The sequence below is a fragment of the Poromitra crassiceps genome (assembly GCF_964638095.1).
Source record: "Poromitra crassiceps genome assembly, chromosome: 12".
Taxonomy (NCBI): domain Eukaryota; kingdom Metazoa; phylum Chordata; class Actinopteri; order Beryciformes; family Melamphaidae; genus Poromitra; species Poromitra crassiceps.
The window spans coordinates 21,843,566-21,866,065 of record NC_139632.1 but is presented as its reverse complement, the minus strand read 5'-3'; the positions used below and the strand labels follow the sequence as shown (position 1 = coordinate 21,866,065).

Here is a 22,500-nt window from a genome sequence, read left to right as displayed (position 1 = left end):
GGTCGGTGTGAATGCACCTTTATTCTTTTTCTGATTGTCATCTTCTCTCTTCAGAGGAGAACTCCTTTGTGACCCTGGACCACAGCGGGATCGTAGCGGTGGAGTTTGTCAGTCTTTTGGAGGAGACAGAGTTTACTATCCTCATCGATGCCTTCCCTGCGCCCAAAGTGACATGGCTGAAAGATGGCACCACCATGCCGGAGAACTACTACTTTCTCACGAAAACTAGCCACCTCGAAGGAAACCGGTGAGCATGAAGACCAGGATGTTTAGTTGACTTAAATGCACTAGTGAAGTTCCATCAATATCTTAGTGCTTGTTTAGTAGGCGAGTTTGGAGTTCTGAAGGACGTTTAAAAGCCTTAATAAAGGTGTGTGTTGGTTTTCACCTTGCAGGTATCAAAGCATACTGACGTTACGGCAGCCCCTACAGAAAGACAGCGGCAATTACACCATCGCAGCGCTCAGTGGCTCTCGCACTGCCGAGTTCTCCTTCACCCTCAAAGTGAAAGGTAAGACAGACAGACAGACAGACAGAGAGACAAACAGTTAGATAGACAATAGATAATAGATAAACCTGTTGATTTTGTATATCCGTGACTGAATGCTGTACATGCGTTTTGTCCAGCCCCCACCACACTGCTGTTCCCACCTGCCTCGGCCCCGGTGCTGCTGCCCCAGGAAGATGAGATGGTGGTGCCCCTCCACACTCCCTTCACGCTGACCTGCCGGGGAGAGTCGGAGCTGGCCTGGGATACCCCGGTCTATCTGCCCGAACAAACCCAGGAGGACAACAGCGGCCTGTTCGTCACCACCATCACTGTGGACAACGCCACTGCCGCGCACACCGGCTTCTACAGCTGCTACTACAACGGAGAAGGAAACTACACCGAGGAGACGGAGGACAGCAGCATCTACGTCTACGTCCCAGGTATGGAGTCCACTGCAATCGTTGTGTGTTTATGTGTGTCTTTTCTGGGCAGAGTAGGGTATTATTTTGGATCGTTCTCTTTCGATAAGAGAAAACTAACTTATCTTACTCCAACTCAGATCCAGATGTTCCCTTTGTGCCCTCACTGGTGCCCTTTGGCAACCATGTCCTGTCCAACCTTGAGGAGATGGAGATCCAGTGTCGAGTGTCAGATCCCAGCGCTAACGTCACCCTGGTCAACGTTGACACCCAGCAGCCTGTGCCCAGTGTGTATGACAGCAAGAGGGGCGCCATGGGGATGTTCACTGCTGGAACCTACGTCTGCAAGGCCCTCATCAATGGAGAGGAGCACTACAGCGAGGAGTACATCGTCCATGGATGGGCAGGTGTGTGTGCATGTGTGAATGTGTGTGTCACCTCGCTCAAAAAGAGGCATTGTACAGGTACCTCTCAGTGAACTAAAGGTGAATGGTGACAGAGGGTTTTTGACCTGGTCTGTTTTTGCTTGTCAGGCGGCCCTGAGCTGCAGGTCGAGCTGAAGGCTGAGCGGACGGCTCTGCTGGTGGGAGACACCATCATGGTCAACTGTGTGGCTCGTGGGTCTGAGTTTCTGGAAGATCATTGGAAATACCCTGGCAAACTGGTGAGGAGCACACACACGTCTAAGACCTGAGATCTTATTTGAATAGTGTGTTTCAAGTTGATAACCTATTGCTGTCTGGTTTGTAACTTGAGGTGCGTGGTGTGTTCTTGTGTTTGACAGGCTGATCGTGGCATCAAGTCAGTACATGAGGATAAGAAGAATCAGGAGATCCGCTACACCCTGATGATCCCTCAGGCCTCGGCCAAAGACAGTGGCATCTATGCTTGTGCCATCACTGATATTGTCAGCAACGAGAGCCGAACCAAGGAGCTTGCTGTTACAGTCTATGGTATATAAATCATTGTATCAACCACATAGTTTGTTTACTTGGATTTAATAGTGCGTGACATGATTTCATAGACTATAGATTATATTGCCTGCAGTGATGAATGACTGCTGATTGGCTGTCGCCATACGAATTGTGGTTCTCTCTTTCTTAACAGAGAGTGCGTTTGTGTCCCTGTGGCCCGAGTTCAGCTCCCAGGAATTCACAGAGCTGGACGAGGTCAGGGAGTTCAGAGCAACCATTGACTCCTTCCCCAGCGTCCGTGTCACATGGCTCAAAGATGGCCTCCCGGTCAACGATGTGACAGCGGAGATCGTCCCCAGCCTCCGCGCGCTCAGCGAGACCAGGTGAGACTCCCATCACCCAGCGCGCCTCCAAGCTACACTGTTTAGCTAATGACAAGCTCCAAGGAACATTCAACATCAGCTCGTAGGCAACCTGAACTCCTGGGCCTATAATTAGCATCTGGTGCTATTGTGGCACTCTGCTACTGTGTGGTTACGGCAGTTGCAGTTATGGTTGTGTTGTTTTGCGTAGGTACCAGAGTGTTCTGAGACTGATCCGGGCCAAGCAGGAGGACAGTGGGAACTATACCATCCAAGTGGAGAATGGAAACCAGAGCCGCAGTCACAGCTTTAGCCTCCAGGTTAAAGGTGAGAGAGAGGAATGCTCCAAGGCCTTCATTAAGCTTGACTTTTATCTCCCTTGGATGCTGCTCTCACAACCTCTTACCCTCTCTACTGTGTGTCTATCTCTTTCTCTCTCTCTCTCTCTCTCTTTTGCTCTCTGTGTGTCTATCTCTGTCTCTCTCTCTCCCTTTCTCTCTCCCTCCCTCTCTCTCTGTATGTCTCTCTCTTTCACATACACACACTGTGTTATACTGACGCCTGTCTGTGTTACAGTGCCTGCAGTCATTGTGGATCTGATGGACCTCCACCACGGCTCCGCCACAGGTCAGTCTGTGGTGTGTATTGCTGGAGGGCAGCCCACTCCTGAGGTGGAATGGTTCATCTGCAAGAACATCAAACAGTGAGTCCAGCCTTCTCAGACAGTTTCCTTCAGTCAACAGCCAAAGCCACCTCTCAGGACCGCTCACTGGATGTTAGTTACTAAACACTGTATGACTCTGTGTTTGAATTTTATTTCACAGAGCAGTGTGTTGTATCACTATTTTATTTTTTTTGCCCCCCCATCCAGTTGTGCCAACGACTCATCTCAGTGGGTGCCGCTCCCTCCCAACTCCACCGACATCACAGTGGACTCGCACATCGACCAGGACAATAACCTGGAGAGCCAGGTCATGTTCGGTCATCTGGAACATACACTGGCTGTCCGCTGCCTAGCCAGGAACGACATGGGTGTTGTCAGCAGGGAGGTCAAACTGGTGTCTAGCGGTAAGCGCACACACATGCAAGCATGCACGCACGCACACACGCACGCACGCGCACACACACGCACACACACACACACACACACACACACACACACACACACACACACACACACACACACACACACACACACACACACACACTGTTCATCCAACATTCACTTTTATACTGTTGTTTCTTTCCGCCTTGCTTCCTGTTAACTTCCCTTTCTGACGCTCAGAGTGCGAGAGGCTTTGTGAGAGACTGTGTTTTAGAGGCTGAGCTGCTGCTGTCAGTGTTGTAGCAGCTGTCACATGAAGTGTTTGCTGTGAGACAGCTGATCTAGCAGCCTGGTCTGTGCATCAGCCATGTGGACTCTTATTCTGACTGCTAAGTCAGAGAAGCCAGAGATGCTTAGGCCATTTGGCCCTTCCAGCAGAGCTTCACACCCCCCTCGCCCCTAAACCCCGCCCCCGCTGCTCACCCACTCCTTTCGCCCCCCCCCCCCCCCCCCTCCTAATCTCCTCAGCACACCTTTTGGCCCTGGTCATCTGGACACCCTGCTGGTTCCAGTAATTGTCTGTGAGGCTGTCATGGGATATTTCTTATCACTGTAAAGCAGCAGTCGATTCACTTTATCTATACTTTATCTATGCATTTTCATGACTCGTTTCACCACATGCATTTGATCAAATTACCATTCTCATTATGATGACAGCAATGTGTTGCATACATCTTGTGTGTATGACCGGTGGCTCTCCTCCTGAACAGGCCCTCACCCCGAGCTGACTGTAGCTGCTGCTGTGCTGGTGCTCCTGGTCATTGTCATCATCTCACTCATTGTCTTGGTTATTATATGGAAACAGGTACTGCTGCATCCCGCCCTCAGTCTTACTCATTCACTCTCTCACCTGCTTATCCACTCACTCGTACCCACTCTAATAACTCTTCATTCTTTCACTTTTCTAGGAGGATGACATTTGTTTCTCTCTGATTAAGAGCAAACCCTTCTTCTTAGATGTATTGATGACTGAATAACAAAAATTATACAATGATACAAAATGTTTTTTTTTTTTTCAAAAAGCTCCAAAATAATGCTTTTCTTATGATGGGATGTTAAGTTTTCTACTAGTTAGGCAGCAAATCATTATTATGGAAACAAATCAAATGCATATGGTGTGATTGTATTAAGATAACCAAATGTTGTTCAAAACTTATGGGTAACTTACTTTTACCCATAATGAAACACTCTTTTCATTCAACCTAGAAACATATCAAAAGTCAAATATGAAATATCAGAACCCATATCTGTATCTATCATGTCCAACAATAACCAGCCTAGACTTGATACAGGTGAATTAATCAGCTGTCTGCCTCGTCCTCCAGAAACCGCGCTATGAGATCCGCTGGAGAGTGATCGAGTCTGTGAGCCCCGATGGCCATGAGTACATCTACGTCGACCCCATGCAGCTGCCCTACGACTCCAGATGGGAGTTCCCCCGCGACAGACTTGTGCTCGGTGAGTCCATTTCATGCGCTGTGCTGACGCTGTGGTCTTGTCTTGGTGGCGGCGTGGCCTCCCTGTAGCCATGTTCTGGTCAGGCTGCGGCTGCGACGTCTCACTCGGCGTCTTTGAAGTGGGCCCAGTGATGAGCTCAGCTGGCCAGTGAGACCAAGGCGGCCGGGGTGTGCCCCGCCTGGCTTCGCTTTGACTCATTGATCAAAGGGAAACTCAGCCACTGGGGAGGTCGCACATGAGAGGGCAGAGGCATCCGAAGTGCGCCGATGTGTGCGCATGCTTGTTTGCGTGCGTGTGTGATGTTTGTTTATTCTCCATGTTAACTGTTATCCTGTGCTTCCTATCCGATGTTTCTTAGGTCGTATCCTGGGCTCTGGAGCCTTTGGGAAGGTGGTAGAGGGCACGGCCTATGGACTCAGCCGCTCCCAGCCTGTCATGAAGGTGGCAGTGAAAATGCTGAAACGTAAGTTTACAATTCATGGGAACCATTTAAAAGCCCACATTGCCAACAGTCATCTGAAATGTTTCACCAGACTGGCTGGTTGGTTGAAAGATAGTCTGATTGCGTCTGATGATGGATTGACAGTTTGTAAAGTGGTGGCCTGTGCTACACCTGCTTTTCAGCCACTGCACGCTCCAGCGAGAAGCAGGCACTGATGTCTGAACTGAAGATCATGACTCATCTTGGACCTCATCTCAACATTGTTAACCTTCTGGGAGCATGCACCAAGACAGGTGAATAACACACGCTCGCTCGCACGCACGTACATACACACACGCATGCACAAGCACACACACACACACACACATATACACACACACACACACACACACACACACACACACATACACACACACACACACACACACACACACGCTCGCGTGCACGCACACGCACACACACACACACACACACACACACACACACACACACACACACACACACACACACACACACACACACACACACACAGTATTTTATGCATAGACAAATGCATACAATAACTGTTTATTTTCAGTTTACTTTGCCACTCCCAAGCATTTTAGTCACAACACTTGACAAAGACACAGGCAAACACAACCACGAATGCATGTGTGGACATCCACATGTCCATACACACACACACACACACACACACACACACACACACACACACACACACACACACACACACACACACACACACACACACACACACACACACACACACACACACACACACACACTGTCTTAACTGTTGGTGGGTGTGGTAATTTAATAGGGGTTTTATGGGAGAGCGGAGGCTTGCCCTCTTGACTATGCTTTTACCCTTAACGAGCCTCTGATAAGATTAGCCTGCCGACTGACGCCCATGCATGTGTGTTTATCTGCTGTGTGTTGTTCCCAGGCCCCATCTACATTATCACTGAGTACTGCCTCTACGGAGACCTGGTCAACTACCTGCACAAGAACAGAGAGAACTTCCTCAGCCTGCACCCAGAGAAAAACCCCAAGAAAGACCTGGATATCTTCGGCATCAACCCTGCAGATGAGAGCAGCAGGAGGTACCGGATATTATGCTTCTATAAGCATGCAAGCATGAGCACATGCTGTCATCTTTTAAATGTTCTCATTTCATCCACTGCTAACTTTGCCCTGAGACTCCAGTACTCCTTACTCCAGTAGAAACGTGCATTCATCTAAGTGTGCAGAAGCTTTCTTTTGTTTTAAGGACTGTTAAGAACAAGGGCAAACACACATTTATGCACAGATAGATAGATAGATAGATACTGTAGATAGATAGATTGATCGATCGATAGATAGATAGATAGATAGATAGATAGATAGATAGATAGAGCCATTATACATGCACAATTCACTCCTCCTTTGCCACTCCCAAGTATTACAGTTACTAACACAACAATACACAAACACAATCAATCTGGCTTGCGCGCACACAGATGCACACACACAGATCCACCCCCTCACCCCCATCACTCCATAACCCCTAACCAGTAACTGTATCTCCAGCTTCTCCATGGCTGAGGAGGTTGTCTGGCATCTTCTCCTAATCTAATCTAATCTCAGTCTGAAGTGGTCTCAGCTTTCAGGCTAATTTCATTCTGATGGAGGCACCTGTTAATTTGGTCTGCCCAGGCATGTATGGCGAAACAGCAGCCCATCTGTGTTGATGGATGACTCACAGGGACCACACCTCAAAATGACCATAACATGATTCAACCCTGACCGCCATGTTAGCCTCAACCACATCCTCCTCTGACCCTCAGCCAGAGACAGGGAGCGGATTTAAGGACATACACGCATAATAGGGAACTGAATAGGATTGTAATGTTAATTCCTTATCACTGAAAGCCTTTTCTGTAACACTCTGTCATCCTCAATATGACCACAGCACATCACCAACACTATTCCTCTCTCTTTTCTGTGCATACAGTTATGTGATCCTGTCCTTTGAGAGGAAAGCAGACTACATGGACATGAAGCAGGCAGACACTCAGTACGTGCCCATGCTGGAGATGAGCAATTCCTTCAAGTATTCTGACATCCAGAGGTCCAACTACGACCACCCGCCCTCCCAGAAAGGTGGGAAGCAGCACACACAGTCTGTCGTCTACCTGTCTCAACAACACAGCGCGCTCTTCTTTACAATCTGCCTGTCTTTCTCTTCATTTGATTCACTCTCTCCTAAGGGTTATTGGTCTGTGCTTGCTTGGCTTTAGTGCTTGTAGTGTTTGACTCAGTGCTGGTGGAGGGGTACACCCTTGTCAGTATTTAGGCCTGCTACGGCCCTGTAATTATATGGAGAGGGTAATTGCAGCACACACATAATAATGCCCGGTTTCTCCCTGCCATTAGGAAAAGCAGGTTTGTGCAGCCAGTTCTATATTTACGATACATAACATACACTCTTGGACTGCCTCATGATATATATATATATATATTTTTTTTTTGTGCATCTCTGTTTTCTTCATCCAGAGAACGAGTTTGACAACCTGCTGTCAGACGACAGCAACGAGGGCCTCAGCACCACCGACCTGCTCAGCTTCACCTACCAGGTGGCCAGAGGCATGGAGTTTCTGTCTTCCAAAAACGTGAGTGAGACGGCTAACCTCAGATAACACTATTCTCCACTGGCTATATGGAGGGACAGTAAATATACCAGTCAAAGGTTTTAGATCAGAATGGCTTTAAGGTCATGAAAAACAAACATTTGTCCTAACCAATGCCTGGTAGTGTAGTTGGATTGAACAGTCAGTTCAGCTTATGCTGAAAGCTAAATATTCCCCTTTTCCGTTCATGCACAGCATAATCACTCCGTGCTCGCAGTGACCTTAAGAAACTGCAGGGATAATATAATGTCTGGGACTTCCAGTCTTCCACTGACCAAAGACAAGTTGGTGCCGCTGGCAGAGGTTTCCTGACCTCTGCATGGGTATCCATCACAGAGTGGGTTGGGCACCACATACATTTCACCGCCTTGTGTTCCACTGGTTCCCGCTGCACTGATGGCAGGTTGTGGATTTGCGCTGTGTCCTGCATGATGACAGCTGTGCTGGCCAAGCGGTTGTGTGATAAGCAGCCCTGTGTAGGCTGAGCCCACTCAGGAGAGGAGCCAACAGCTGGATATAGCAGCACCCAGCCAGGCTAGAATTACCAGGCACAGACACACTGCAGCCAGGAGCCATTCATTCTGCTTCATAGTTATTATCCCTGAATATCCAGTGGTCACAGCCATCCCTCCAACTGGCATGTTTATACAAAACTGTGCTTTATAAGGCAATATGAAATGGAATTATAAATGAACTGAACTGAAATGAACGGAATACAGAAATAGATGGACGCAGTGCATGTGGGAAAGAGCTGTCAAATTGAAATGCATCAGTTTGGGAATGGGTGAATGGGAGAACTGGGAATTGGAAACAATTGTATGAGATGCAATGAGCTGCTAATCACTTTTGCTGTCTCTCTTCTCCTCTGTGTAGTGTGTGCATCGGGACCTGGCTGCCAGGAATGTCCTCCTCTCCCAGGGCAAGATAGTGAAGATCTGTGACTTTGGACTGGCCAGAGACATCATGCATGACAACAACTACGTCTCCAAAGGCAGCGTGAGTTTCTCTTCATATGATGACTACATGACATCCTGCATGTTCTGCTACTGAAGTACTTGTGTTTGCCCAGTGTGTTTGAAAGTTTCCCCGATGTTTCTTCAACACACAGACGTTCCTCCCGGTGAAGTGGATGGCACCAGAGAGTATTTTTGATAACCTGTACACCACGCTCAGTGATGTTTGGTCCTACGGCATCCTCCTCTGGGAGATCTTCTCCTTAGGTGAGTGTCTACTCATGACCAAAAGTTGTGTGATCGGAATCGGTGTGCCTTCATAATCTCAATAGCTTCTAAAGTGAACTGAGTTTGAGACCTGGAGTTACTTGATGCACTGATGACAATATGCTTTTGGTTTGAAGGTGGCACCCCATACCCAGGCATGGTCGTGGACTCCAGCTTCTACAACAAGATCAAAAGTGGATACAGGATGGCCAAACCAGAGCATACACCTAATGACGTGTATGTGATTGTTTTACGTTGTTCTTATATACTGTATGATGTTGTAGACAATGAGTACATTTGTTATGAGCAGTTGTTGAGCATTACATAAAGTCCATGTCAAACGAGGAATGTGTTGTGGGCTGCAGACTGTAAACTGTTACTGAGCAGTGATATACAGTGCATGACAGAACTCATGGCTTAATGATAAGGTGCTGATCTCCTCAGGACAGGTTGTTCTGTTCTCCTCTGCGGTAACACGGCGTGTCTTTGCTTTTTGACGTCTCCAGGTATGAGATGATGATGAAGTGCTGGAACAGTGAGCCCGAGAAGAGGCCGTCCTTCCTGGGTCTGAGTGACACTGTAGCATCTTTGCTGCCCTCTAGCTACAAGAGGGTGAGTCGACCTCTGACACAACTGGTTTCTCTCTATGGGTTCTTAACACCTGCTTTCTGCTTTACTACCTCCTCATTCTTGACCCTGTGGTTGGACGTCCACAGTCTGTTTCTGTCTTACTTTATTACACTGCCATGGCTTTTTGGGACCCCATCTCCGTATTTTCTCCAAACAGGCAGAATACCCGTGCAGTGTAGCGGGCTGCGCAGCCATTGCACAGCATCACAAGTTCGGCCATTAATCTGCGCTGCCATCGCAAATTCTGCCATTAATCGGCCCTGATTACATCATTTAAAAACATCAGGCTCCGTTAGGACACCCGCAGGGATGCTCTTTACACTTCCTGAACGATTCGGCGTGATCACACATAAAATGGCATAGCTGTGGCTGAACACAATTTCTGCTCACTCACTCACTCACTCACTCTCACACACACACACACACACACACACACACACACACACACACACACACACACACACACACACACACACACACGCACACACACACACACACACACACACACACACAGAGACTTTGCATTCTTATTATAGTTCTGATATGCGTTGGAGCACATAATCACTGGCCATTTAGTCATGCCTCGATCACAGGGTTGGTATGCAGCCTCTCCTCTCTCTCTCCAGTGAGCTTTCATAGTCCACTTCCTTGGCTGATTCCAAATCCGCTCAGGTGTGCTTCATCAGTAGCTAACGGATGGACTAATGGACTAATGGACTAATGGAGCTCTCCATGGTGCTGAACTTGACTCACTTTGGCCACTAATGAGCGACTTTTGCCGATTTAGTCGGCCCTAAAATCCGGCTCCGTTAGCTCACCCGCAGGGGTGCTCTTCTTTACACTTCCTGAAAGATTCAGCGCGGTCGCCCATAAAATGGTATAGCTGTGGCTCACTTACAGAGACTTTGCATAATAGGAGATATCCTCTCCTGGCATTTCTGCTTGTGACAGTTCTTGGTTTTTCCCTGCTTTGCCAGGCAAAACAACAGGTTAAAAATAAATAGAGTATGCTATTAAAATAGTGAGGCCGTTCATTTAAAACACCACTCACAATCTCCAGCCACTTCCTGTGCCAACGCGTTCAGAGTGTGTGTTTGTGTGGGTTCAGAGTGGGCTGCGTTCAGAGTGTGTGTTTGTGTGGGTTCAGAGCGGCCTGTATTTCCGCAGCATATAGCAGAAACACTAGCAGTGATTAGGTTGCTAATGCACCAGCTGGAGGTCAGAGCGGCTGGGTAATGACGCAGCCCCGGGTCTCGCCTCCACCAGCTCACCATAATTAGCCTATTAAACATGGCACCACACATGGCACATCAAACCGCCGCCTTTACCTCTCCCTCTTCCACACACTTTTAATGGCTAGGCAGAGAGGAGGGACCAGCTCCTGTTTTAGCACCTCAGGCTTGGATGGGATGTGTGGTTTAGTTTGAGTCTCACCACCCAGCTGGCACCCACACACACACACGCACGCATGCACACACGCACGCACGCACGCACGCACGCACGCACGCGCACACACACGCACGCACACACACACACACACACACACACACACACACACACACACACACACACACACACACACACACACACACACGGGTACACTCAGTTTACTCTACAGACAACTCTGTTGCTTCAGTTCCCCTGCAGCTCTGTGGAGTCTCATTTAGAAAAGGTTCTTGCTCACGCATGTTGTGCGCGTGCGCCCAAATCCGAAATCTTTGTACATAAAGAGCAGAGTGCACATCTGCGTCTGTGCAAACAAGTAGTAGAGGGTAGTTTACCAACCTTTTCATTTGTTAAATAGAGTTAAAGACCAACATAAATCTTGGCAGTTCTTGTCATAAATGATAGTGTAAGTCGTATCAAACTGATGTAAGTTATATGAAGATGGGGTCTTTTAAGGAAAAAAGACAAAAGTTAATGCTTTTCTGAAAATATAGAGTTTTGTTTATATTGGTGGTTGTTTTCCTTATGATGATCACCAGGAGGTCATAGTTTACCGACTTTTTTTTGGTAAACACAACGGCATTGACTCTGATTTCTAAAGTATCCTCCTGTCTCGTGCAGTCTTATGAGAGGGTGAACCATGAGTTCCTGAAGAGCGACCACCCTGCGGTGACTCGGTGTATGGAGAACGACGACGCCTACATCGGCATCACCTATAAGAACCAGGGCAAGCTAAAGGACAGGGAGAGCGGCTTCGACGAGCAGCGCCTGAGCTCCGACAGCGGCTACATCATCCCCCTCCCCGACCTGGACCCTATATCTGACGACGAATACGGAAAGAGGAACAGACACAGGTAATGCAAACTGACCCCCCCTTACGTTGACCTCCACTACATGTGTGTCTATATTATGTCACTAACCTGGACTACCTGTGTGCCGTGCAGCTCTCAGACGTCCGAGGAGAGCGCCATTGAGACCGGCTCCAGCAGCTCGACACTGGCCAAGCGCGAGGGCGAGACTCTGGAGGACATCACGCTGCTGGACGAGATGTGTCTGGACTCTAGTGACCTGGCGGAGGACAGCTTCCTGTGACGGTTCCGCCACCCGTGGAGCTTACTGACACGACAAGGAAGAGGGGTGTAAGGACACGGGGAACTAGTTCAAAGACCTGTAAATCAACCAAAGACCCTCTTCACAACCCAGTCCCCCCCCGTCCTCCCTTAAGCCCTTCCTACACCACCTCCTCGACAGAGCTTCCAAAACCACTTTGCTGTTTGGATGAGTCTGTGGTGATATGATGGTGCGCCCCTGACTCCTCCTGGGACACCGGCCCCCCCTGTTGGGCTGGAGGGGTTAGCGAGCATTGGTGGAAAGAAACAAAGACACCAAGGACTCGCATCAAGAGCCGCGCTCACAGAGTCTGTTTGGAACTGTGTTGGATGGGACTGAAAACACGCGAAGAGAAAACAGAGCAAGATTGTCTTTCTAATTTGCGGAGAGCATTATTCTATCGGGCATTCTTATAACAGCGATATAAGCAAGAAGGGACGGATCAGACGTGTTGGTCAAAGACTCTAACGAACACCACAGATGTCACTCAGCCATATTGAACCACTACAGATACACTATTTAAACTAGATAAGTCCAATACTAGCAACGCGGTCGGTAGGAGACTCACGTCTCACCTCACACTCACCTACCTACAGGATGAGCACCTGATGCTGGTACAATCAGTAGCAATACTTTAAATTAAAAGCACAAAATCTGGACAATGTGTATTTTTTGTACGTGACCATATTATGTTGTCAATGGCTAAATGAGTGCTGCAATTCAAATCTATTTTTTTACTTCATCATTATGTACACATGTATTATTTGTGAATATTGAGTAGAGGTTGACCATAGCTGTTTGAATGGAGAGTGCAACTATCCGAATATGGCTTTTAAGTTGCATGCGTCTCTGCAGTTTCTTCCCTTGCCCCAAATACACTATGTGTTCAATTTGTCCCTCAAAAGACCTCGGTCATATCTTGTCATGGGTCTCTGCGAAAGGAAAAGCCCTGTGTGATTGTAATGTAAATAGTTCTAGAGTGGTTTTTATAAAGAGAGAATTATTGGGATACATTTCAAGCATTTTATATTAGCACATATTAAGCTTCTGAACCGGTCAACCCTGTGAAGCTAATGTCTCTGATGAACGACAAAGTGAATTAAAGTCCTTCCCACAGGACTAACATGAAATCTTGGCCAAATAGTATACAATAATTCTTGATTAGCACATTAACCTAAGAAAATGTCTATCTCTGCTTTGACCATATGCCATTAATAATAATAACAAAAGGTGTATCGACTAGTGAACCCGGGAAACTTCAAGAACGGAATCGGAGTAGATAAAGTCAGTTCATTATGAAGCATCATCTGGTTATTATTGTATAAATGTATAGATAACTTTTATGAGTCTCAAAGACAAGAATGTCGATAAATACGGCAGTATGGCATTCAAAAATAAGTTTACTACGAAATTAGAGGATGTCCTGTGTTCTTTCTCACCAGGAGTGTTAACTGTATCTAACTACAGTGTTTGTCCTCCAGCCTCGTCTTTTATCGCTATAGACAGTCTAGTAGGTTCTACCTATAGTCAGACACTAGATGGACTAGACATTCATGTTGACCTGATGTCATACATCAGTTATGTGTACACTTTGTATTCCTCCAGTATCTTCCAGCTACTGTACCAGCTGTGCCACTGCCTCTCACTCGCTCTTTCTGTCTGTCTCTACTGTCGACTGTGATATAATCTGCATCATTTTAAAACTTTTGCACTTTTTTTCCCCAATTTTTCTCTTTCCTTCTTTTGGATGTTGCAGAAGATTTAGCTGGGTTGAGTTAAGATGGTTTTCATTTTGGCTTTAGTTGACTCCCTGTCTATGGCAGTGGGGGTGTGAATGTGCCAGAGTGTTTCAGAGGAATGATGTATTATTGATGGTACAGTATCTGTAATTATAAGTAATTACACCCAATATGCTGATGTTATCCTTATGTTTCAGTATGCGTTATGTACATTCAGATGATTTATATTTCAATAAATGATTTATAATGTAAGAAATGCCTCTCTTGCTGTCAAAAATGTCCCTAATACTCATACACATGCACACGGGTAAACATGCTCAAATGCATTTGAAATATCTTTGAAATGAAACAACAAGAAGATTATTTAAAGAAACATTATTTACTCTGATCTTAAGTGTTGGTGGGTGTGGTACTCTAATAGGGTTTTTATGGGAGAGTGGAGGCTTGCTCTCCTGACGATGCTTATAGAGGGTATGCACACCCACTGGAACACGCCCCCTCAATCGGGAACGAGTGTCAAAATGAGTGTCAAATTCCTCCCTGAGCAGCAGGTGTCACTTATCTAGGCTGATTACTGCATTCAAGCTCAGTCTTGCTGTGACTCAGCGGGCGTGACCCCACAGTGACTTCTGCCTCTGTGACATCACATGCATACCCTCTATAGCCTTAAAGAGCAACTGATAAGATTAACCTGCCAACTGACATGACGCCCATGCATGTGTCTTTATCTGCTGTGTCATTGATTCCATAAATAGCAAACACTATAAAACAAAGTAACAAGGACTTATAAAATCTCAATCACCATATTATTCCAATGTTGCAGTGTTGCTCTCTATTGTCTATTGCCCAAATTGCAATCTAAGAGATTACCATTAGAGGGCAGCAACATCACTGTGTGACGTTACTAATTAGTTTGAGACAGCACAAACTGCTGTATTGAGAAAGCCAGTGGCACTTCAGCCTCTCCTGTCAGTGTGTTAGTGGCGGTGTGTGCTGTGTGGGGTTGAGGTTGGGAATATAATTGCAATTCAGCCAACTGACAATCCTGAAATGCCTCCACATCATTTGCAGAGTCTAACATTGTCATTGCCATTTGTACCCACTAGAGGGAGGTAGTATCTAGGAAATTGTTTTGCATTATAGGCCTGGGGGGGTGGGTGCATTTCATAAGGCAGTGTTGATGTTTCAAACTTGCCAGAGCTTTATTCTTTCTGAATAATGAGTGACATGATCTTTACTGGAAGATAATCATAGAATAATCATATAGATTATGGTAAAGACAAACTGTAGTTTTGTCAGTTAATAGTAAGTATTTTAATTACATCAATAGGCTATATTCTTATAATTTCTTCCTCTGGAAATTTCTACAGTTCAACTTTTTTTTTAATCTTGTATTGGTCATACAGTAAGCTATCTCAGGCTTGTTTTACAGGTTTGCTTAGCTTAGCTTTGCTTCAATGTCTTTCTATTTGCTCAAACTAAACCCTTAAGGCAGACCTATGCTGCTACAAAGAGAGGTCAATACCTGATGCAAACAAGCTGCAAGCGAGAGCCAAGAGGAGCTTACACTGTATGTGTGAGTTGGACTGGTAATGATATTTAGTCACTATTCCAAACTGTTGCTTCAGGGTGTTAGTAAATATATCTGCCCTCACCTGCCAAGGAACAGCAGTTGAAAGTTTCCAATCTTTTTTTTTCAACACAGTAAATGTCTATAAACTGCTGGAGTAGCTGTTGGGCATTTGAATTGCACCTGGGCAAAAAATGAAAAACATTTTTACATTGGGGCTCAGAGAATTATTTGAGAGTGAAGCTGTCAGCAAAGAAGGCAGTAAGCAGAGTGAAGTGTTTTGGCTGAATTCCACTCCGCCAATGGGGTCTGCAGAGGGCACTGAGCAGGGGAGACCTCTATTACGTCTAAATATGACAGAATTATAATTTCCTAAATGTTTTGCATTCATTTACTGTAAGAAGAAACAATTGTGTCAGGAACTTTTCCCTGGGACCCTTTCTCCCCAAAGAAAAATACAATTCCTCATGCAGGTCATAGGGATGATCCCTCCATAACGAAAACAAATGCACCATGCAATAAACTTTGCCTAACGTGAGACAAGCATGCAAAGCATTGTGCTCTGTAAGATAGGATGCAGCAATAAAATAACTGTAAGTTTGACCGAAGTGCTGTATTTATGGATGTTTATTCCAGAGGTGTGCATCCATACAAGATTTATTTCCACAATTACATCCAAAGATTTAAAGGCCATGGCCAGCTTCAAGCCAAATGCAATAAGAAAGTTGCTCTGCCATCATATATCAAGGCATATCGAGGCATATCAAAACTACCAGGTGCCAGCATACACAAGAAATAAAAAATTATACAGTAATAGGCTCTATAGGCACTACTTCCGTGTTTGACTGTAGGCCGCCCACCCACTTCAAGTCCTATACTGTAGTAACGCTAGTCATACAGTATCATAGCTAAACTATGTTATTTTCTTGTCTATTTTATTCCAATTTGTGTGTTGAGTGTTAATTACGTTATGCCATGAGCTCAAAAGGTCTTACTGTAATGATCATCAATGTAACATCAATGAAGATCTTCAAAATGCGAAATTACAGCAGCTCCTTAGACAATGTCTGTTAGTCCCTCCTCATCACCTCCAATAAGTACTTTCATGCAGCTGGCTGGCTTTCACCTGGAGAAGGCTGTGTGGAGAAGGCTGTGTGTAGAAGGCTGTGTGTAGAAGGCTGTGTGGAGAAGACTGTGTGGAGAAGACTGTGTAGAGAAGGCTGTGTGTAGAAGGCTGTGTGTAGAAGGCTGTGTGTAGAAGGCTGTGTGTAGAAGGCTGTGTGTAGAAGGCTGTGTGTAGAAGGCTGTGTGGAGAAGGCTGTGTGGAGAAGGCTGTGTGTAGAAGGCTGTGTGTAGAAGGCTGTGTGTAGAAGGCTGTGTGGAGAAGACTGTGTAGAGAAGGCTGTGTAGAGAAGGCTGTGTGGAGAAGGCTGTGTGTAGAAGGCTGTGTGTAGAAGGCTGTGTGTAGAAGGCTGTGTGTAGAAGGCTGTGTGTAGAAGGCTGTGTAGAGAAGGCTGTGTGGAGAAGGCTGTGTGTAGAAGGCTGTGTGGAGAAGGCTGTGTGTAGAAGGCTGTGTGTAGAAGGCTGTGTGGAGAAGGCTGTGTGTAGAGGGCTGTGTGTAGAAGGCTGTGTGGAGAAGGCTGTGTGTAGAGGGCTGTGTGTAGAAGGCTGTGTGTAGAAGGCTGTGTGGAGAAGGATGTGTGTAGAAGGCTGTGCGTAGAAGGCTGTGTGTAGAAGGCTGTGTAGAGAAGGCTGTGTGGAGAAGGCTGTGTGTAGAAGGCTGTGTGGAGAAGGCTGTGTGTAGAGGGCTTTGTGTAGAAGGCTGTGTGGAGAAGGCTGTGTAGAGAAGTCTGTGTGGAGAAGCCAAACACTGGCTGAGGTAGGTAGATGCCAACACACTCATTCTCTTGCCCTTGAGCTTTGTAGATGGTAAATGAGGAAGTCAATCTGTGATTGGGAACTGCCGTCTGACAAAGGTGAAGAGAAGCTCATCATTTCTGTCATGGTGAGGAATTATTGGCAGGAAGATCCTTTCACCTTGTTTGTCCCTACAGAAATCTCAACCGCCTTGTCCATCCGGGTGCCGTTCTTGAGAGTACGGTTAGGACCTGCTTGTAGGTTCCTAAGCAGCTCAGGGCACTGTCGCCTCACAGCTGGAAGGTCCTGGGATCGATTCCTGCCTGGGATGCTGTTGGCACTGAGGGCGTGTCTGTGGGCACTGAGGGCGTGTCCCCCATGTCTTCAATGCGTGCGGCCCAGGTGGGCTATTTCGTCAAAAAGGCCTTTCTGTGTGGAGTCCACCCCCACTAAGAACATGCAGATTAGGCTGTTAACTGTGTCAACATGCAGGTTTATTTATGGGCTCAGATGTGATGCTGCTCATAATATGGTTCACCAGTTTGTTTCATTCCTCAAGCAAATGCAATGAGATGCACAGGGTAGTTGGTGCCTCGGAGTGTTACGGCCTATGGCCTCTGGTCTATGTCAACTGTGTCAAAAGTGGCCTGAAGCAAATCTATAGTAAACAACTGCAGGGCAAGTTGCATAAAGAAAAAGAAACCCGTGGTTGTTCTGGTTGACCCTACCTTAGCTTAGGAAGTATTACCGTAATGATTTGAAATGCTAATGAGGGTTGAATACACTGTAGGCCTATGCTTTGTAAAGAATGGACCGGCCAATAACCTGTGGTGCATTTACAAAATGTTTTGAGAACCTAACTCACACGGGATTCGATTTAAAATGAAAAATAAAGATCTCTTTTAACAACATGGAAAGACTGAGCGAGACCTTACCAGATCATAACTCATGAAAGAGATTGTGGGAAATTCGATTGTATCGTGTTTTACTTGATGAGAGTGAGAGGGAATCTGATTTTGATATCTTTGGCTGCGTGAGTGAGTGTGAGACAATTAGATTAGTGATCTGTTTGGTTTGTTTGATATGTAACATCAGTCTCCTTGGTGAAACTCGACGCCGTGCGGCCGACCATGCGCTCTCCATACTCCGCTCCACTGGGAGAGTGCGTCTTGGGCTGGACGGTGTTTGGACAGCCCCACTGCAAAATGGATTGTGTCTCCCGGCCCCAATGTGTCCTCGAGGCCCGTATCCCATTTCAAGCCCCTCTCTGCGGACCCAGGCTTCCCAGGCTCTTGTCTAACAGGGGGCATCATATCCAGATTAAACAGCACCTCTGTAAGAGATACCGCCATTGATTTGTCACACGAGTGCAGGAAAATAAACAGCAGTCACAACAAGCGAGGCAACACAAACACAAGTATTAACCCTTTGCTGCATCCTCATTGTGTGAAGATTGTGTCAAAAGAAAAACACTATGAAACACTATAAACACACTACGAAACACAAATATACACATGACACTCTCTCTCTCTCTCTCTCTCTCTCTCTCACACACACACACACACACACACACACACACACACACACACACACACACACACACACACACACACACACACACACACACACACACACACACACACACACACACACACACTAACCCTAACCCTAACCCTACCCCTAACCCTAACCCTAACCCTAACAACATTAATCTCTGTTGGTTTGCAGCTGTGTCATTGTATAGGCCTTGTTGTTTTCAACTTGCAGCAAGGCAAACTGAAGACAAACTGTTAACTCATGACTGTGAAGAAGGTATGCTTTCAGGATCATATGAGACTCAGCTCTAGGCTGGGAAAGTATACAGGCCTCCAACCCACCTTGTGTTTGCTCTATAGTCTTTGCTTCAAATGATAGCGTACAAGAAAGGCAATTAAATAAATGGAACAAACAGGCTGATATCTTACAGTAGTTGTTGAAATATCAGATCTGTCCATCTACATAGCTGATATTTCACACAGGTTATTATTTAATTATCATTTCCTAAATGTCATCTCTTATCCTGTTACAACAGACATGTGAATATGCTCACCTGATTACCATCAAGTGCTGTTTGCTGAATTAATGGCCACAAAGTGTTCTGAAGCTGCTGTGCTGCAGACGTCAAAACAGCCACAAGTCTTCTGTTCTTTATTAGCTCTATGTCTGTATAGCCGTTTTCCCACATGCATACCGGAAAATTACCTGTAAGTCAATATCGGACATTTCCCTTCACACTTGGGCTCTCGCATATGGGAATCTACCAGCGAAATTGCCTGTATGTTGGGGGGCTGAGCAGGCCAAGACTCAGACCACAGGTACCAATCTGCCTGTCTTGTGGAGGACTTGACATTTTTTTCAATTACAGAAATCACATAGATTCTAGAAAATCTAGACCCGAGTTCAACTTATTTTGTATATATTTCAGTCTAATCTTTGCATGCTTTTAGGTGAGTGATTAAAAATTATCACCATCAAACAACCATTCATGATTTACGCATGCACGCACACGCACACACACACACACACACACACACACACACACACACACACACACACACACACACACACACACACACACACACACACACACACACACACACACACACACACACACACACACACACACACACACACACACACACACACACACACACACACACACACACACAGACACACACAGACACACACACACACACACACACACACACACACACACACACACACACACACACACACACACACACACACACACACACAGATCTGTTTGGCAACCGTAATATTAATTTTATATCAATCTTATATAAATTCTGTGTGCCCAGATGTCATAAACCTCAGCTCATAAAAAATGTATGTTAATGTTCTTGGGATACTGTACCATGGAACTGAAATTAATCAAAATAGAGGCCCCCACAGGTCAAATACCGAGCCTATAGGGGTTATTTATTGATTTATAGGCACCAAGGGAACTATTAAATACATTAAAAAAGAGATAAAGTAAAATAAAGCAACATAAGATACAGAAACACAAAGCTAGCATTGAGAGCTAATGACAAAGGTAGAAAAAAACACATACATTAACAAAATAAGGTTAAAAAAGGAGACGGAAGGGGAAAAGCATGTAGACACTGCAAGATATGAGAAATAAACTACACGGTTTTACAAAAAGATCATTCATTTTGGTATTGGTCTGGTGGTGACTGTTGGATACAAGACACCCTGCTATTCAGTTCCATGGTTCCCTATACCACTCCAGCCACATAGTGTATACTTAAACATTCATGTGCCCAGTATACTTCTCATATTACACTTTTCCCCAGTTCTGATGGATGGTTGGCACTGACTCACTTTGCCCTGTCTGCCCCCCTGCCACTGGTAGTGGACAAATAAGCCAAGCAGACTGACACACCCAGGCAGCGGGTCACACATCCTCTGACCTCTGTCAGTTAACCAGCTATAGCTAAGACGCCATGCTGCCCCCACCCAGGGCCGGCGCCAGGATGAAATGACTGAGGGGGCTGTTATAACTGGCGAGGGGGCTGATTTTTTATTTTTTTTATTTTTTATATGATATTTTTATATCATAAAACATAGGTTATATACCCGCTATGCCTATTTCTGGACTTTTTAACCATAATAACCTCTGAAAAGCGCAATAACAACTAAAGAAAGACTACTATTCAAAATCAAATAAAACATTTATTTCACAGCAGCAGATTAAGGCATTAATAGAGGTTCAAGGGTTCATAGGTTCAAATTTAATAAATAGCTACATCTCTGACACCTTGTGACAACCAAAGCACAGCAAATAGCGCTTCCCTGCCAATTCTGAAACAACAGAGCTATGTTTACAGGGGGTAGCCTACATCAACTTAAACTGATCAAATTTGATGAAGACTGCAGAAACAGCAGCCTAAACATGTCAGGTACAAACATTGCCTAACTGGCCTTTATAGATTAACTATTCTTTTTTTTTTTCAAGTGAGGGGGCCGAAAATTGAACTGAGGGGGCTAAGCCCCCTTAGGCCCCCTCGTGGCGCTGGGCCTGCCCCCACCCCTACCCCACGCACCCCCTACCCCACTCCCGGGAAGACACACAGGCATCATGGGGCAGATCTGCACACAGTGACAACTGTTTGTCTTATTTTTTTATAGTTGTCCCTTTCCCCCGTGTTATGACTGTGGGTCTCGAGGACCCTGGGGATTTGACCTGGAGCCGGAAATGTTTACTCAAAGCAATTCGGCGTGTGTTTGTGTGTGTGTGTGCGCGTGTGCATGCATGCATGGGTGTGTGTGTGTGTGTGTGTGTGTGCGTGTGTGTGTGTGTGTGTGTGTGTGTGTGTGTGTGTGTGTGTGTGTGTGTGGTGGAGTGAATGTGTGTGTTTTTAGATCTGTTTTTTTTTTTTGTCTTTATGCGTTCTTTGTGTATGTTCATGATGGTATGTTAGCATGGCGCCTGTGTGTGTGTGTGTGTGTGTGTGTGTGTGTGTGTGTGTGTGTGTGTGTGTGTGTGTGTGTGTGTGTGTGTGTGTGTGTGTGTGTGTGTGTGTGTGTGTGTGTGAGATGCGTATGCTCTTACGTGCTGCTGAGCCTGTGTAGTAGTCATGTGCTTTTCCAAATTTGTAGCCATGGCCCGGGGGTGGCACTCTTCTATTCATGTGACCAGTGGCAGTGGGCTGTGTCAGTGGGCTGTAGGAGCCTAAGGCTTAGGGGGGATGATACGCTCCTTTCATATGACTGACAGAAATATACTCTCTGGAGTCGCCAGCTGACCAAGTACATTGTCCCTCTCTCCCAGATTCTTTCAAACCATGACCATCTGAGTGGTGTGTGAACCAAACATATAACAACTTCTCAGCCAAGAGCAACTTCATCCATTTGCCTTGGATGGTTTAGGACTTTATGAACTGGCCTTGGTCGTGTAGATGAGTCACCTGGCACATTAGACAGCATGGCAATGCCAGTCATGTTGTAGCTTTAGTGATTTAGTTCAGGCAGCGCTCAGGCATGCTCCACTCATCAAACATGTCATC

The 22,500-nt window shown here is 46.0% G+C and overlaps 1 protein-coding gene across 1 annotated transcript in view; it reads left to right on the top strand.

Moving 5' to 3' along the window:
- pdgfra (platelet-derived growth factor receptor, alpha polypeptide) overlaps window positions 1-14,246 on the top strand; it is an 18,810-nt gene extending 4,564 nt beyond the window's left edge. Inside the window, exons 6-28 of the mRNA XM_083648417.1 lie at window positions 55-247; window positions 396-511; window positions 628-930; window positions 1,050-1,316; window positions 1,443-1,573; window positions 1,694-1,862; window positions 2,017-2,206; window positions 2,397-2,512; window positions 2,762-2,888; window positions 3,057-3,253; window positions 4,001-4,095; window positions 4,616-4,748; window positions 5,107-5,211; window positions 5,373-5,483; window positions 6,137-6,293; window positions 7,184-7,332; window positions 7,726-7,841; window positions 8,733-8,855; window positions 8,968-9,079; window positions 9,217-9,316; window positions 9,586-9,691; window positions 11,777-12,009; window positions 12,100-14,246. Of these exons, the coding sequence (XP_083504543.1) occupies window positions 55-247; window positions 396-511; window positions 628-930; window positions 1,050-1,316; window positions 1,443-1,573; window positions 1,694-1,862; window positions 2,017-2,206; window positions 2,397-2,512; window positions 2,762-2,888; window positions 3,057-3,253; window positions 4,001-4,095; window positions 4,616-4,748; window positions 5,107-5,211; window positions 5,373-5,483; window positions 6,137-6,293; window positions 7,184-7,332; window positions 7,726-7,841; window positions 8,733-8,855; window positions 8,968-9,079; window positions 9,217-9,316; window positions 9,586-9,691; window positions 11,777-12,009; window positions 12,100-12,247 (3,497 nt within the window). The 3' untranslated portion in view covers window positions 12,248-14,246. The remainder of the gene's footprint in view (window positions 1-54; window positions 248-395; window positions 512-627; window positions 931-1,049; window positions 1,317-1,442; window positions 1,574-1,693; window positions 1,863-2,016; window positions 2,207-2,396; window positions 2,513-2,761; window positions 2,889-3,056; window positions 3,254-4,000; window positions 4,096-4,615; window positions 4,749-5,106; window positions 5,212-5,372; window positions 5,484-6,136; window positions 6,294-7,183; window positions 7,333-7,725; window positions 7,842-8,732; window positions 8,856-8,967; window positions 9,080-9,216; window positions 9,317-9,585; window positions 9,692-11,776; window positions 12,010-12,099) is intronic.
- Window positions 14,247-22,500: the final 8,254 nt, after the last annotated feature.